This window comes from Mesoplodon bidens (genome assembly GCF_964165515.1).
Source record: "Mesoplodon bidens genome assembly, chromosome: 17".
NCBI lineage: Eukaryota > Metazoa > Chordata > Mammalia > Artiodactyla > Ziphiidae > Mesoplodon > Mesoplodon bidens.
Window position 1 is genome coordinate 8951643 of NC_138174.1, and position 12112 is coordinate 8963754.

The 12112-nt window shown below is 36.3% G+C and overlaps 2 protein-coding genes across 9 annotated transcripts in view; one reads left to right on the forward strand and one right to left on the reverse strand.

Moving 5' to 3' along the window:
- BRCA2 (BRCA2 DNA repair associated) overlaps positions 1 to 5661 on the forward strand; it is a 54581-nt gene extending 48920 nt beyond the window's left edge. For all 5 annotated transcript variants that reach the window (XM_081214771.1, XM_081214772.1, XM_081214774.1 and 2 more), the window contains 2 exons: positions 940 to 1086; positions 1983 to 5661. In XM_081214771.1, the coding sequence (XP_081070897.1) occupies positions 940 to 1086; positions 1983 to 2624 (789 nt within the window). In that variant the 3' untranslated portion in view covers positions 2625 to 5661. The remainder of the gene's footprint in view (positions 1 to 939; positions 1087 to 1982) is intronic.
- Positions 1 to 12112, reverse strand: part of N4BP2L1 (NEDD4 binding protein 2 like 1) — a 36080-nt gene that overhangs the window by 7057 nt on the left and 16911 nt on the right. The window contains exons 2-5 of one of the 4 annotated variants that reach the window (XM_081214784.1): positions 10073 to 10200; positions 9675 to 9763; positions 7723 to 7799; positions 6552 to 6602 (exon numbers count right to left, since the gene is read on the reverse strand). In XM_081214784.1, coding sequence (XP_081070910.1) covers positions 6552 to 6602; positions 7723 to 7799; positions 9675 to 9763; positions 10073 to 10200 — 345 coding nt within the window. Of the gene's footprint in view, positions 1 to 5142; positions 6603 to 7604; positions 7674 to 7722; positions 7800 to 9674; positions 9764 to 10072; positions 10201 to 12112 lie in introns of those variants that run through there. The other 3 variants (XM_081214783.1, XM_081214785.1, XM_081214786.1) reach the window with 3 other exon arrangements.

Sequence of the window (12112 nt, forward strand, 5' to 3'; positions counted from 1 at the left end):
ACCCAGCCAAACTGGTAGAACCAGGATTCATACTTAAGCCATCTGAATGCAGAGCCCAAACTATTAACTACTATGCAATGCTGCCTCCCAGTAAAATTTTGGATTTTATAAATTGCTAACTTTTAAAAAATCTACAGAAGATAAGCCTCTTCTTTCTGTAGTTTAATATTTGAAACGTGTATCAGTCAAAATTCATATAAATAAAATTATATTTTAGAAGCATTAGAGTAGCTAGCTACATAAAGAAAGTTTGTATGTTTTACCTAGACTTGATGCACATCGTGAAGAATAACACCCTGATTTATCTGGTTTCTAAACTGGGGGTTACATTCATCATTTAGCTCCCATGCAGAGTACCTATTGCTTACATCCCAGATTTTCTCTGACACCACTCAAGGGCAGTTCAGAGATGACTGAGTGTCATTTATGTATCATTTTAAAGTTTAACAAAATACTCTTAGAAATTAGGTTAAACCATAACCAAATTGCTGGTATTTGACCATTTGTGGCTTCTGAAACAACAGTTTCATGTGGTATAACCAAATGTTATTTTAGTTAATTCTTGGAACAGACATGAAGCGGTTCTCATTTTACTCCTAACCTAAGTACTCTGTGAGATGTTAGATGATTTACGGCTGTTAGGTAGTAAATAAAACTGAGACTTGAGTCCCAAATCCAGTATCATACGATAACTTGCTGATTAAACCAGATGGTTGGGAAGCTCTCTTACATTTCTTTATTTCCCTGACACACACACACACCCCTCTCCTTCTCTCCCTCTAACAACTGACAGTTGCTATCAAATTTGGGTTGTCTCATCCTTTTTTTCTGGTCTGCATTTTTTACTTCTGATTTTAAAGGTAACCATTTACCTTTTCTGAAAACATGAATGTATAGGTTTGCATTTTACAAAACAGCTCTTCCAATTTGTTTTCTTAGAATATCGATATATTTTGCAATGATGCAGCAAACAAGCTTATTCGTATACTTAATACAAATAATCCCAAGTGGTCCACCCCGACTAAAGACTATACTTCAGCACCACACACTGCTCAAACAGTCCTTGGTACAGGAAATAAGTTTCTGGTAAGTTAATCTAAATTTAAGGAATTTTATAAATATTATATAGAGAGGCAACAACATATTCTGATGTATACCTAGTAAACATGATAAAATGTAATTAAACTTAATTAGAAAGTGTCATTAATTGTTAAGTGCCTCCTGTAGGTATAGGTTATCTGGAAATTTTATCTTGTTTATTGAAGCCAGAGTGTAACGCTCTTTGGGGCAAATTTTATAAACAGGTGCTTTGATTTTTAGCATTCCAAGTACATTTGGTTGAAGAAACTTTTTTTGCCTGTGTCTTTTTGCTTGGAGGACTATTCTATATAATTAGGGTTGTTTTCTAAGTTCAATTTGATTTAACTCTTTAAATCACAATAAAAGCAAATCAAGCTAAAGTCTGTAATACTGGCTAAGGACTAATTCTTTAGCTAACACTTGCTAAGTTATGTATATTAACTCATTTAATCCTCACAACAACCCTCTGAGATAAAAATTATCTCCATTTTACGGATGAGGAAACTATGACATGCGGGAGAGGTTAAGCATGTGCCTCCAGTCACAAAACTAGAAAAGTAGGAACACAGGCAGTCTGTATTCTTAAAATGGTTTTTAAATGCTTATCTTTGTTTAACTTGTTAACAACAAAAAGGAAAAGATTAAAGCATAAGTTATGTCCCCTACCTCCTGTTTTGCTTTTAATATTCATCTTTCTTTTCATGTCATTTTTATATCCTCTTATGCAAAAATATTTCCTTCTGGAATAATAATAATAATATGAATGCCTCTTGAAATCATAGCCACTAGGAGAATGAAAGTGTGTGGCATTTGTGTTTAAATATTTTTTAATGAAAAGCTAATTTGATTTTGTTTTATATATTGGGACATAATTATATAGGCTACTTAATTTTTTTTATTAGATGTCTTCTCCCAGTAGTGAGATGAATTATCAAAGTCCGTCATCACTTTGTAAGCTAAAAGGGAAGTCTGTCTCCACACCTGCAGCAGCCCAAATGACTTCAAAGTCTTGTTGCAAAGGGGAGAAAGAGACTGATGACCCAAAAAACTGCAAAAAGAGAAGAGCCTTGGATTTCTTGAGCAGATTGCCTGTACCTCCACCTGTTAGTCCCATTTGTACATTTGTTTCTCCAGCTGCACAGAAGGCGTTTCAGCCACCACGGAGTTGTGGCACCAAATATGAAACACCTATGAAGAAAAAAGAATTGAATTCTCCTCAGATGACTCCACTTAAAAAATTTAATGACATCTCTCTTTTGGAAGGTGATTCAATAGCTGATGAAGAACTTGCCCTGATAAATACCCAAGCTCTTTTGTCTGGTTCAGCAGGAGAAAATCAACTTACATCTATCAGTGAGTCCACTAGGACTGCTCCCACTAGTCCAAAAGATTATCTCAGACTGAAAAGGCCTTACACTGCATCTGTGATCAAAGAACAAGGGAATTCCCCAGCCGGGACTGAAGAACAGAAGACTAATATGCAGGACACAAGTACAATGAAAAATATATCCAAGAGACTGCAAAGGCGACAAAAACCAAAATGATGATAAATTAGGTATTGATACAACCTTTCCAGTTTGTAAAACATATACAATTTCAAACTCTACATCAGAATTTGCACAATGAGAAAAAGGAAAAAGTTCAAAATTTATCTCTGTGCTTGTATATCACAGCAATGCTCTTTGCCTGCTTCTATACTGGTATACTGTTATTTCAATTATATATCTTAAAACTGTGACTGTATATTAACTAATCAAGAAAAATATCTCCTTTAAATCTTTATGACTAGATTTGGTCACTATAAGTATTATTTTACAAACGAAGTAAACATACCTGTTTCTTTTAGATTGTGTCCCTATAATTAGAAGAAACTAGGTTTCTAAAGTGCAGTTCTTTTGACTCATATAATTCCTCTTAGTTTAGTTCCTATTTTAGGTTTGTTTTTAAGAGGTAACCCACTATGAACCAGTTTTCCTTAATGCACATGTTGGTTCTAATACAGTTTTATCCTGATCAAAAAAGTCGGGATGAGTAAGATATTACAGTGGTGTTTTCTTTTGACCAATTCTTTATCCTTAAGTCAGCGTAACTACAAGAAAAATAGAACCCTCAACGTACTTCCCTTTTATGATTCCAATGTGATCTGTAAAATTAAATTATTTATTAAAAGTTCAAATACTTTAAATCAGAAGCAGATTTCATAGTGTTAATTTGTTTTTGTTTCTGTTTTTTAACAAAATGATCGTCTGGACTGCAGCTTAAGAGAAAATCTTTTAAATTGGCACTGATTCTCCTTGCTTTATTTTTAGCCCTATTACAGGATTCAGCAGGTAGTCCCTTTTAAACCTAGTTTTCTCTAACCACCAAAGCAGAAGAGAACCGTTCAATTCATTTGTTCCTTCAAGTTTCATACAGAAAAAAAGAGAAAGCAGTTCCAACTAGAAGCTAATAGCATGGAGAATCAGGTCTTTTAATATGTCTTAAGTTTATATACAATATGTTTTTAAATCTTATTATAAACACATTTTAAAGCCAAGAATAAATCCTTTTAAAAAGCAATTTCCTTTCTTCCGTAACTGTGACCGATGATTTTTCTCACTTCTGAAAATCATTAACATAATAATCTATTCTACTATTCTTTCTAACTTAAGTGTTCTGCCAGTCTTATTAATGTGATTTTCGCTCATAAAACAGTTTGATCTTCACATCCTAATCATTTTCCCAGTGATCCATTCTAGAACAGGGAATAAAACTTGAGTCTCAGGTGAAAAGAAAGAATTAAGGAATTTAGCCTTTTTTCTTTTTTTTTTTTTTTTGATTCTTGGAAAAATTTAAGCTATAACCTCCTTCATTCTTCATTACCATTTTAGACTACCCATTATGGAGACATCTAATGCATACACTCCTTTTCATAAATTGTAAATAATATAGCCAAGCTATATAAGCAAAATGTGAAGCTTGAGTATATGTGGATATTATCCCCCCCAAAGTGACAATTTAATGATTACAAAGTCAACAATGTATACTGCGTGATAAGGGGTAAGTGGTGAAAGCAACTTGTGTTGCTTATTCAACAATCAATCAGTCACTTAATGAGAGCCTGTTGTGTATATATAGCACTATGCCAGCTCTGTGAGTGATGCAAATGTTAATACACAAAACAAGTCAGTGTTGAATGTTCAAAAAAGTATATAAATCAGAAGCCATGGGCGTTGAAAGAAAAAATAGATCACTTCTGGGTGGGATAAATACAGTTGGCGGCATTTAATCAATGATTTTTATGTTCGAATCAGGCAAATATACCAGGAAACTATTCTTCTGAGCTCTTTAAAAGCTCTGGATCTATAACCTGGGACGACTACTCCAAAGCAGCCCAGCTCAGGTGAACCAGAAACCCTAAGCAGAGAGAAGTAAACAGGAGGGCTTGAAATCTGATCCTTTAGACTGCTCCTACGGAATCAAGGAAAGGAATTCCCATCTGGGCTCTCTGACACTTCTCGCCTCTGCTTTCCTAAATGAGTCAAGCCATCCAGATTGACCTAGTTCTGCAGTGACCACATTGACTAGGATACCCAGGACCACCTGGGCCTGGAAAACAGGGGTATTGTTATGTGGATTATCATTATTATCAGAAGATTATGATGTGTTGATCTTGGATACACAGAATTTAGCCAAAACTATACCTTAGATTCATTCAGATTTACTAAATTTTAGTTTTGTTGACCAAACTTTGCTACTCAAAGGAGACACCAATTTTGTTAATGAAGAAAAAATTAGTTACATTGCTGATAGTCATCAACATGTTCACTAGATTTCAATGTACTAGAAATGGAATATGAAAGTAATATAGTCTTTCTAATGTGTAGAGATCAAATAATAGTAAGTAAAATATAAGGTTGCTTTTGTCTTTACCTTTATGTCTCCTATTCATTAAAGACTGGTAAATAAGGTTATAATATAGAAAAATTCGTTCTCAATATGGTAAAATTCTGTGGAATTTCTGTAATTAAGTTTTTTATATTCTTAAACCAAAAAAAAATTATATTCAACGACAAATCCATATAAAGCAATACCATATATAATTTTTAATAACTGTAAAAGCACCATTATATAGAACACTTAATACTTCACAAAACATTAGAAAGAAGCTGTTGGCCAACAAGAAATAAAGCATCCATCCTACATGGTCTTATCTGTGGTCTCACACCAAATTAATCTGATTCCAACCTTTTAAGATTTAATTTGGATTCATAAATTCACTATAAGAGTTGTGGTAGAACTTCATCTTAATACCACATAAAACACTGAGATTGCTCCTCTTAAGGCGAGCATGACTTTTCTGTAACTCCATATAATCTACAGCCTAGGATGCTTCATTCCTTGTACTCCCAAAACTTTGGAGCTGCCAACCGATTAGACATGTTTATAGGCATAATTTTAAAAACTGCTTAATTATTCCTCTTAAAAATGAGTATTTTATAAAGGCAGGCTTGTTTTATTTACACTATTAGCTCAACAGCCAAAAGTTATTCAGGTTTAACCCTGTTCAATAAAGTGGTAGTTAAAACACAAGATATGACTTTAAATAATGATACTGATTTTCCTAAGCAGCTTGTATAGCTATTAAGAAAGATTTTTAACAGACACTTCTAACAATGATACATTGCTAAAATAAAGGAATAATTTCCCAAGGTGTCTGCTTTGAAGGACAATATTCCCTTAGGTGTGTACTTTCTGGCATATTCATTTTAAAGGAAAATCAATATCATCATTATAGCCACACATCTCACATTTTTGGATACATGGATGATCAAAGTAGCAATGGCACTGAAATTCTTCCTGCCTCCTACTTCTCCCTCACCTTTCCAACTTTCCTGATGGAGATGAATTTCCTGAAAAAATAGATTACTTCAGAGAAAGTGGTTCTGAAGCTTTATATTATAAACACTTTAGTTCATTAATGAGCCTATGTGGCTGATTATGTTCTTGAGTATGTTCTCAGGTTTCAGTTTTAAAGTAATTCTTTAGAGAAAGGGACTTTGTTTAATCAAATCAGCAGAATTCTCAGCATCAGACCATGCATATAGGATCACTTTAACAAATGCTTGTTGAAGAGGAATGTAACGACTTCTGCTCAAAAACTTTCAGGTTTGACTATTTACACTGGAATTAGAGCTCTGACTACAACTGAACGAAGAATAAATACCAAAAATTGAAGTAAAAACTGATTTAGGAAAATTTGGAATGCCTGTAAGAGAGACCTCTAATACCCATGGTGACAACCACCCCTTCTGTTAAAGGAGTTCTCATTAGTGAAGCCGCCATGAGCCCTCCGGTTTGGGAACTCTGCGTAGGTGTTCCAGTACCCTGCACCGTCGGAAGGAGATGCATTGTTCCTGTCCTGGTTTCTGTTCGCTCTGCTTGGTTTTTCGGCATGCAGCACACTGTAAAAGGTAACAGCATGTTCATACCGTTCTTTCATTCGCTGTATTTTCTCTCTTGGGACTCCATGAATGTTTCTTCTGCGTGGAGGAAAAAAAAATGCAACTGGTTAGTTAAGGCAGCATATCAAAATGATAAAAATTCTTGTATTTTCCAAGTCCTATATTATTACATAGATAAGCACTCCCTATTCTCAGGATGGAACTCTGACAGAAGCAAAACATCGTGTTAAGCAGTTATCTTTCAGGCTCAACTCCTGTTTTTCATGCTGCCCTGCACATTCCCAAACTACCCTGAGGCTAGCAAAGAGCTAAAGCTTCAAAAATGCTTTGTTTCTGGAAATCTCAATTCTGTGCTTCAAAACATAAAAAAGCACCGTGAGATCTTTTTATTATGTATTTGCCAATTTGTCATGCATATATCTATAATCAATTATGTCAGTCCTAGATACTTCTAGATCCTTATAAAAACAATATTCTTCCATTCTAATGGGCATGAGAATCAATTGGGGATGTAGTTTGAAATGTAACTACCAGAGATTCCATCTATGGAATGGGGTCCATGAACTAGGACTTTAACAACCGCTCAGGTAATTCTGATGGGGGTGGTCCACAGATCCCTTTGGAAACACTATCTGCTTATAACCATAAGATGAACTAGACTTATTCCTAAAAAGTAAATTCTGATCTCACTGGTTACTTTAAATCATTGACGTTATCAAGTAGCACAGATAGTGAATATCAGAACCCATGCATTCAGTCAACAAGTTAGTATTATTTGGACATTTACTGCTTTACAAACTAGAAGCAGCATCTAGACCATAAATGAACCACAGACTGTTCAACATCTAAAGATCTTTGTTTAGCCTAAATGCAAAAACATCACTCACAAGTGCAATCCCATGCAGAGGAAAGTGCTTTTAAATGTTCATTAATGAAGCATTTTAGCAGAATGTTAAATGTGTCCTTTTCAAGGACCAAGTCCAAGCCAAGATTTAGCATTTAGCATTATATTAGAAAACTGACCCCAAACTAAAGTCTTTCACATTAATAATTCCAAAGTTATCAATTTCCAAGAATTACCATTTCTGGCCTGAAAACTACCATGTCCATTTCCAGCCTGAAAAGATTCTTTTGTTCGGTCTGAAATACCTGAAAATAGCAGGATACACAATGAGGAACTAGAAAAACAAAGAAGTACCTTGCTAACTCTTGAACGTTGAATTTCCAGCGAGTGTCAGGTTCTCGGAATATAACTTCATAGTTATTTTCAAGTGCCTGATTTTTCAAAAGTACATAAAACATTGAAGACATGGTATGTATGTTGGGGAATGTTTATGCTGCCATTTAACAGTTACTACAAATCTTTTCTAAAATTCCTTTTGTTTAACCAGTAATCCAATGCCTTAGTTTATGTTAACAAATACAGTTGGTACATTTCCATACTTAGCCACTCTCAGATTATATTACGGTTCCCAATGATAAATTGTGAATAATTCTATTTACCATGATGGAAAATTACAAAGGTTCTTTGTTTTGAACATTTAAAAAATAGATAGCTGAACTAGTTTTAAATGCCCTGTCCACAGGAATGAGGAATGAACTCCAATGGCTTCTCAAAGTCCCTTATGTGACTATCATAGACTCACTGCTGTCAAATGCCTTGGCCTATTCCTCATACCTTGGTTTAGAAAGTGAGAGTGCCATAGGCACAGAGCTTGGGAAACAAAAGTGGTTTCCACATCCTTTACATATTCTTCCCTCCAAAAGTAGCTCTCCTTGCTATGCAATATAGTTTGGCTCAATTCACTGTGCCCCATTTCCTTGAGCTTAGAAAATTATTACCATTTCCATTAGAAACATCAAACATTGTTTACATTCATAAATTGACCACTACTTTTTTTTATCTCAAACTGAACTTTCTATTATCACTATTTTTTTATTGTGTTATAAAATACAAAATGAAAAGAACTAAGTAAGCAGCTTTTCTCTGCATTCTTTAGATGGACACTTCTAATTTGGGAAGGATATCAGATATCATAGGCAGAAAATATTTAATTTCTGGGTCTTACTAATAGCTGTGCATGTCTGGAAAAGATTATGCATGTCTAGAAATTAGAAAATAAAAAGTAAAATGACTTCCCTTAAGCCACTCTCAGTTAACCCGACTCTTGGTTCTGAGTTGTGCCTTAATTAACGTGACTCTTCATGTCCCTATTCATTTCTCTCCCAAGTGGATGCTCGATCCGTGAACTGAAGTAACCACAAAGTTGATGCTAATTTTTCCTACATTCACCAAAGTCCCACAGTCTGGGCCTAAATAAAACTGATGAAAGTACAGTTAGAGAAAAGCATACCTGTATGTAAGCTACTTTGCCCGAAATGTAAAAAGAGGCTTAAAGATAAGACTGCCATGAGTTATAGAGATATTCACTTTACAATTAGCCAAGTAGGGAGAATACTCAGCTGTCTTCATCCTCCCCCTGTATGTTTCTGGATCTTTTCTGTTTTCTACACTCAGTAAGGAATGAAAACTTATTAGCACAAAAGATGAAATATGTCTTAAAACAGATCAGACATATTTCAAAAATAAAGAAAAATGTGCATATTGCTTTATTCATCCGTTGTTCTGACAGTAGACAGCTGAGTTGTTACCTTTATATGTGTATTTATATTTGTAGTCTAATATCTTAATAGGGTTACAGTGTTAATCTGTTTTTAAACATTGCCCTAGAACTTCCATGCAGCAGCACCACATAGTACTGAAGTCCCCAGTGTGGCGAAGACAGAAGTGTGCTATGAACATCATCTACAACTCCGCTGGTGGCATCATCTAGTCCAACATTTCTTGGCAGGTTTCAGCGGATGCTCCTATGTATGCCTTCCCTTAGGAAAACAATCAAGACAGAAATGCTGTCAAGAATTCAGACCAAGGACTATTTTAAAAATGTACCCTGAGGTGGTATTAGCATCTCAGTAAATTTCAGCCATTGAACAGCAGAGAAACACTAAAACCTCTTTACCTGCTCCCTGAGAGAACAACTATTAATGAATATGAGATCGTGGAAGATCAGAAAAAGAAGAAAGAACAAATGTTTCAACTTTCTCACAAAATGTCCATAACTGAAAATTCACAATGATACTTCTTCCTACCATGGCTGCATAGGGCTTCATTTCCCAGGCGTGGAGGTTGGTATTATCAATAATAATGGGGGATATGCCATTCCTCATTGCTTTTCTTGCTGCAACACAATGTTATATAACAGTGAACAACAAGCAACAATCAGAGAAGGGTGAGTGTACTCCATATTTTGTTATTTTTATTACAGGATGTGCTCATTATACAACTTCAATACCACCTATTTCAGAACCCACTATCAATAATTTTCTTTTTCCTGGAATCTAGGGAGGTTACACTCTGGCATTCTGTTTGGGGGAAAAAATGGCAGAACTTTAGATTAAGCTCCTTCCATAAAACTTTTTCATTTTGCAGTAACTACAATTTATGTGCACAATAGGATTTACCAGGGGTGTGAAAAGGAATTTGTCACCTCTTTTCTGGTTCCATTCATGAGCTTCCTTCAGGAAGTCAGGATTGAATTCATAGGCACCATCTTCCCTGAAGAAAAAATCATCCGTGCTGAAAATCAGGGCCCTGGGAAAGTCGTGTTGCAATTGTCTGGAAAGTGGGGAAATAAGAGATTATTTTATGACCATGCATTTTCATAATATAAATCATTTCCTTCCATCTCCAACATTTAGCAGTTTATGAGACCACCAGGTTTGAGTTGTTGAATCTCAAAAACATGAGATGCTTATTCTCTCTAGAAGGTATCATCACTCTTTCGCAGGGGGAAGGAGAAGGCTGATGGGACTGTGGGTGGTGCCCAGCTCTTGAAGTGCTAGGAAGTGCTGGCCACCACCACTGACTTTTGCAGCAACCAGGAGTGACTCCAGATGAACCTCTGGAGGCTATGCTGCGGGTGTGACAAGAGTCATTCCTTGTGGGCACAGCCCTTACTGCCATTCCTCTGTGATGCACCACTGCCCACACCCTCATGCTGCAGCCCCTTCCTGCATCCCCTCAACTGTCCTGGGTCCCCTCGCCTTGGAGATCTGTTCTCCATAAGGACCCACCTGAGATATTGGTTCTTGCTGAGGTATGAAATGTAGATTGAGGTGATGTGATGTGTGTGCTACCTCTATTAGGGAACATTTTAGCAGTCACCTAAACCGACTTTTAAAGCCACAGCAGGAGAAGAGGCAGATTCCAACATGCCCCATGCCTTCCTAAACCTCTGTCACTCTCTCTAAACATGAAAATATCGCAGAAAAAAGAAAAACCATCATGGAGTTTCCCCTTTAAAGCAAAACAAAAACCAAAAAAACATATTAAGTTCTGCACAAAAAAAACTTCACAGAGAAGATGTTCCCACTTGAAATCCTTATTCAGACTTCTCTGGGGAGAAGATGGCTATTATGCTAGATAGGTAACTGGGTAAATCTCTGAGCCTCTTTTCCTCATCTGTAAAAACTGTGGATAACGTCACCTATCTCGCTAAGTTAGGATGATGACTTAATAACTTGGGGAAGCGCCTCGCGCAGCACCTGACACAATTAACGTATGTTTATTTCTCTTCTCCCTGCAGCACTCACCAGCATAATTCTAATATCAAACAAATTCACCAGGCAAATAGAGTACATAACAAAATGGCCATGCTCAGAATAAAAAGATACTTAAAAGTTGGAGGAAAAAAATGTTGGAGGGTGACAAGGGCAGGAAATGTAAAGAGAAAACAGAACTATTCAACTGTTTGTTCGTCTCCATCAAGAATTCTCTTTGGGCCTCCCTGGTGGTGCAGTGGTTGAGAGTCCGCCTGCCGCTGCAGGTGATGCGGGTTCGTGCCCCGGTCCGGGAGGATCCCATGTGCCGCGGAGCGGCTGGGCCCGTGGGCCATGGCTGCTGGGCCTGCGCGTCCGGAGCCTGTGCTCCGCAACGGGAGAGGCCGCAGCAGTGAGAGGCCCGCGTACTGCACAAAAAAAAAAAAGAATTCTCTTTAATCAGGAAAGAACGCAAGGCACTGAAACCACAGATAATGAAGCACTTAGGCTGAAAACTTGGGTTCAATTCTTGACTCTTCCACTACTCAGTCATGTGATCTCTCTCTCTAAGCTTCTGTTTTCCTGACTGAAAACTTGTATAATAATCACTACCTATTAAACAGAGCTTCTAGTAAGGCTCAAATGAGATTAGGTATGGGAAAACATTTTCCAAGAGGTAAGGCACTTTACAAATGTAAGGTATGTTATTTTATTAATAATAAAAACAAATGAAGTCAAATTTTCCAACTAAGACTGTTTACATGCCATCATAGTAAAGTACATTGGAGTGTGTACATAATGGGAGAGGTGGTGAAGAAAATGTGGCCATTTTAAATCTACCACAGATACAGAAACTGACATGAAAGAAAAGTATAAAGATCTGATGAAACAAATTCGCATAGTTTCCTTGTAAATGTCTTTTTGATTTTAAAGACACTCAAACTGAAAAGCCCAAATCATAGATCCAAACTTTAACCTCCAATGAGAAC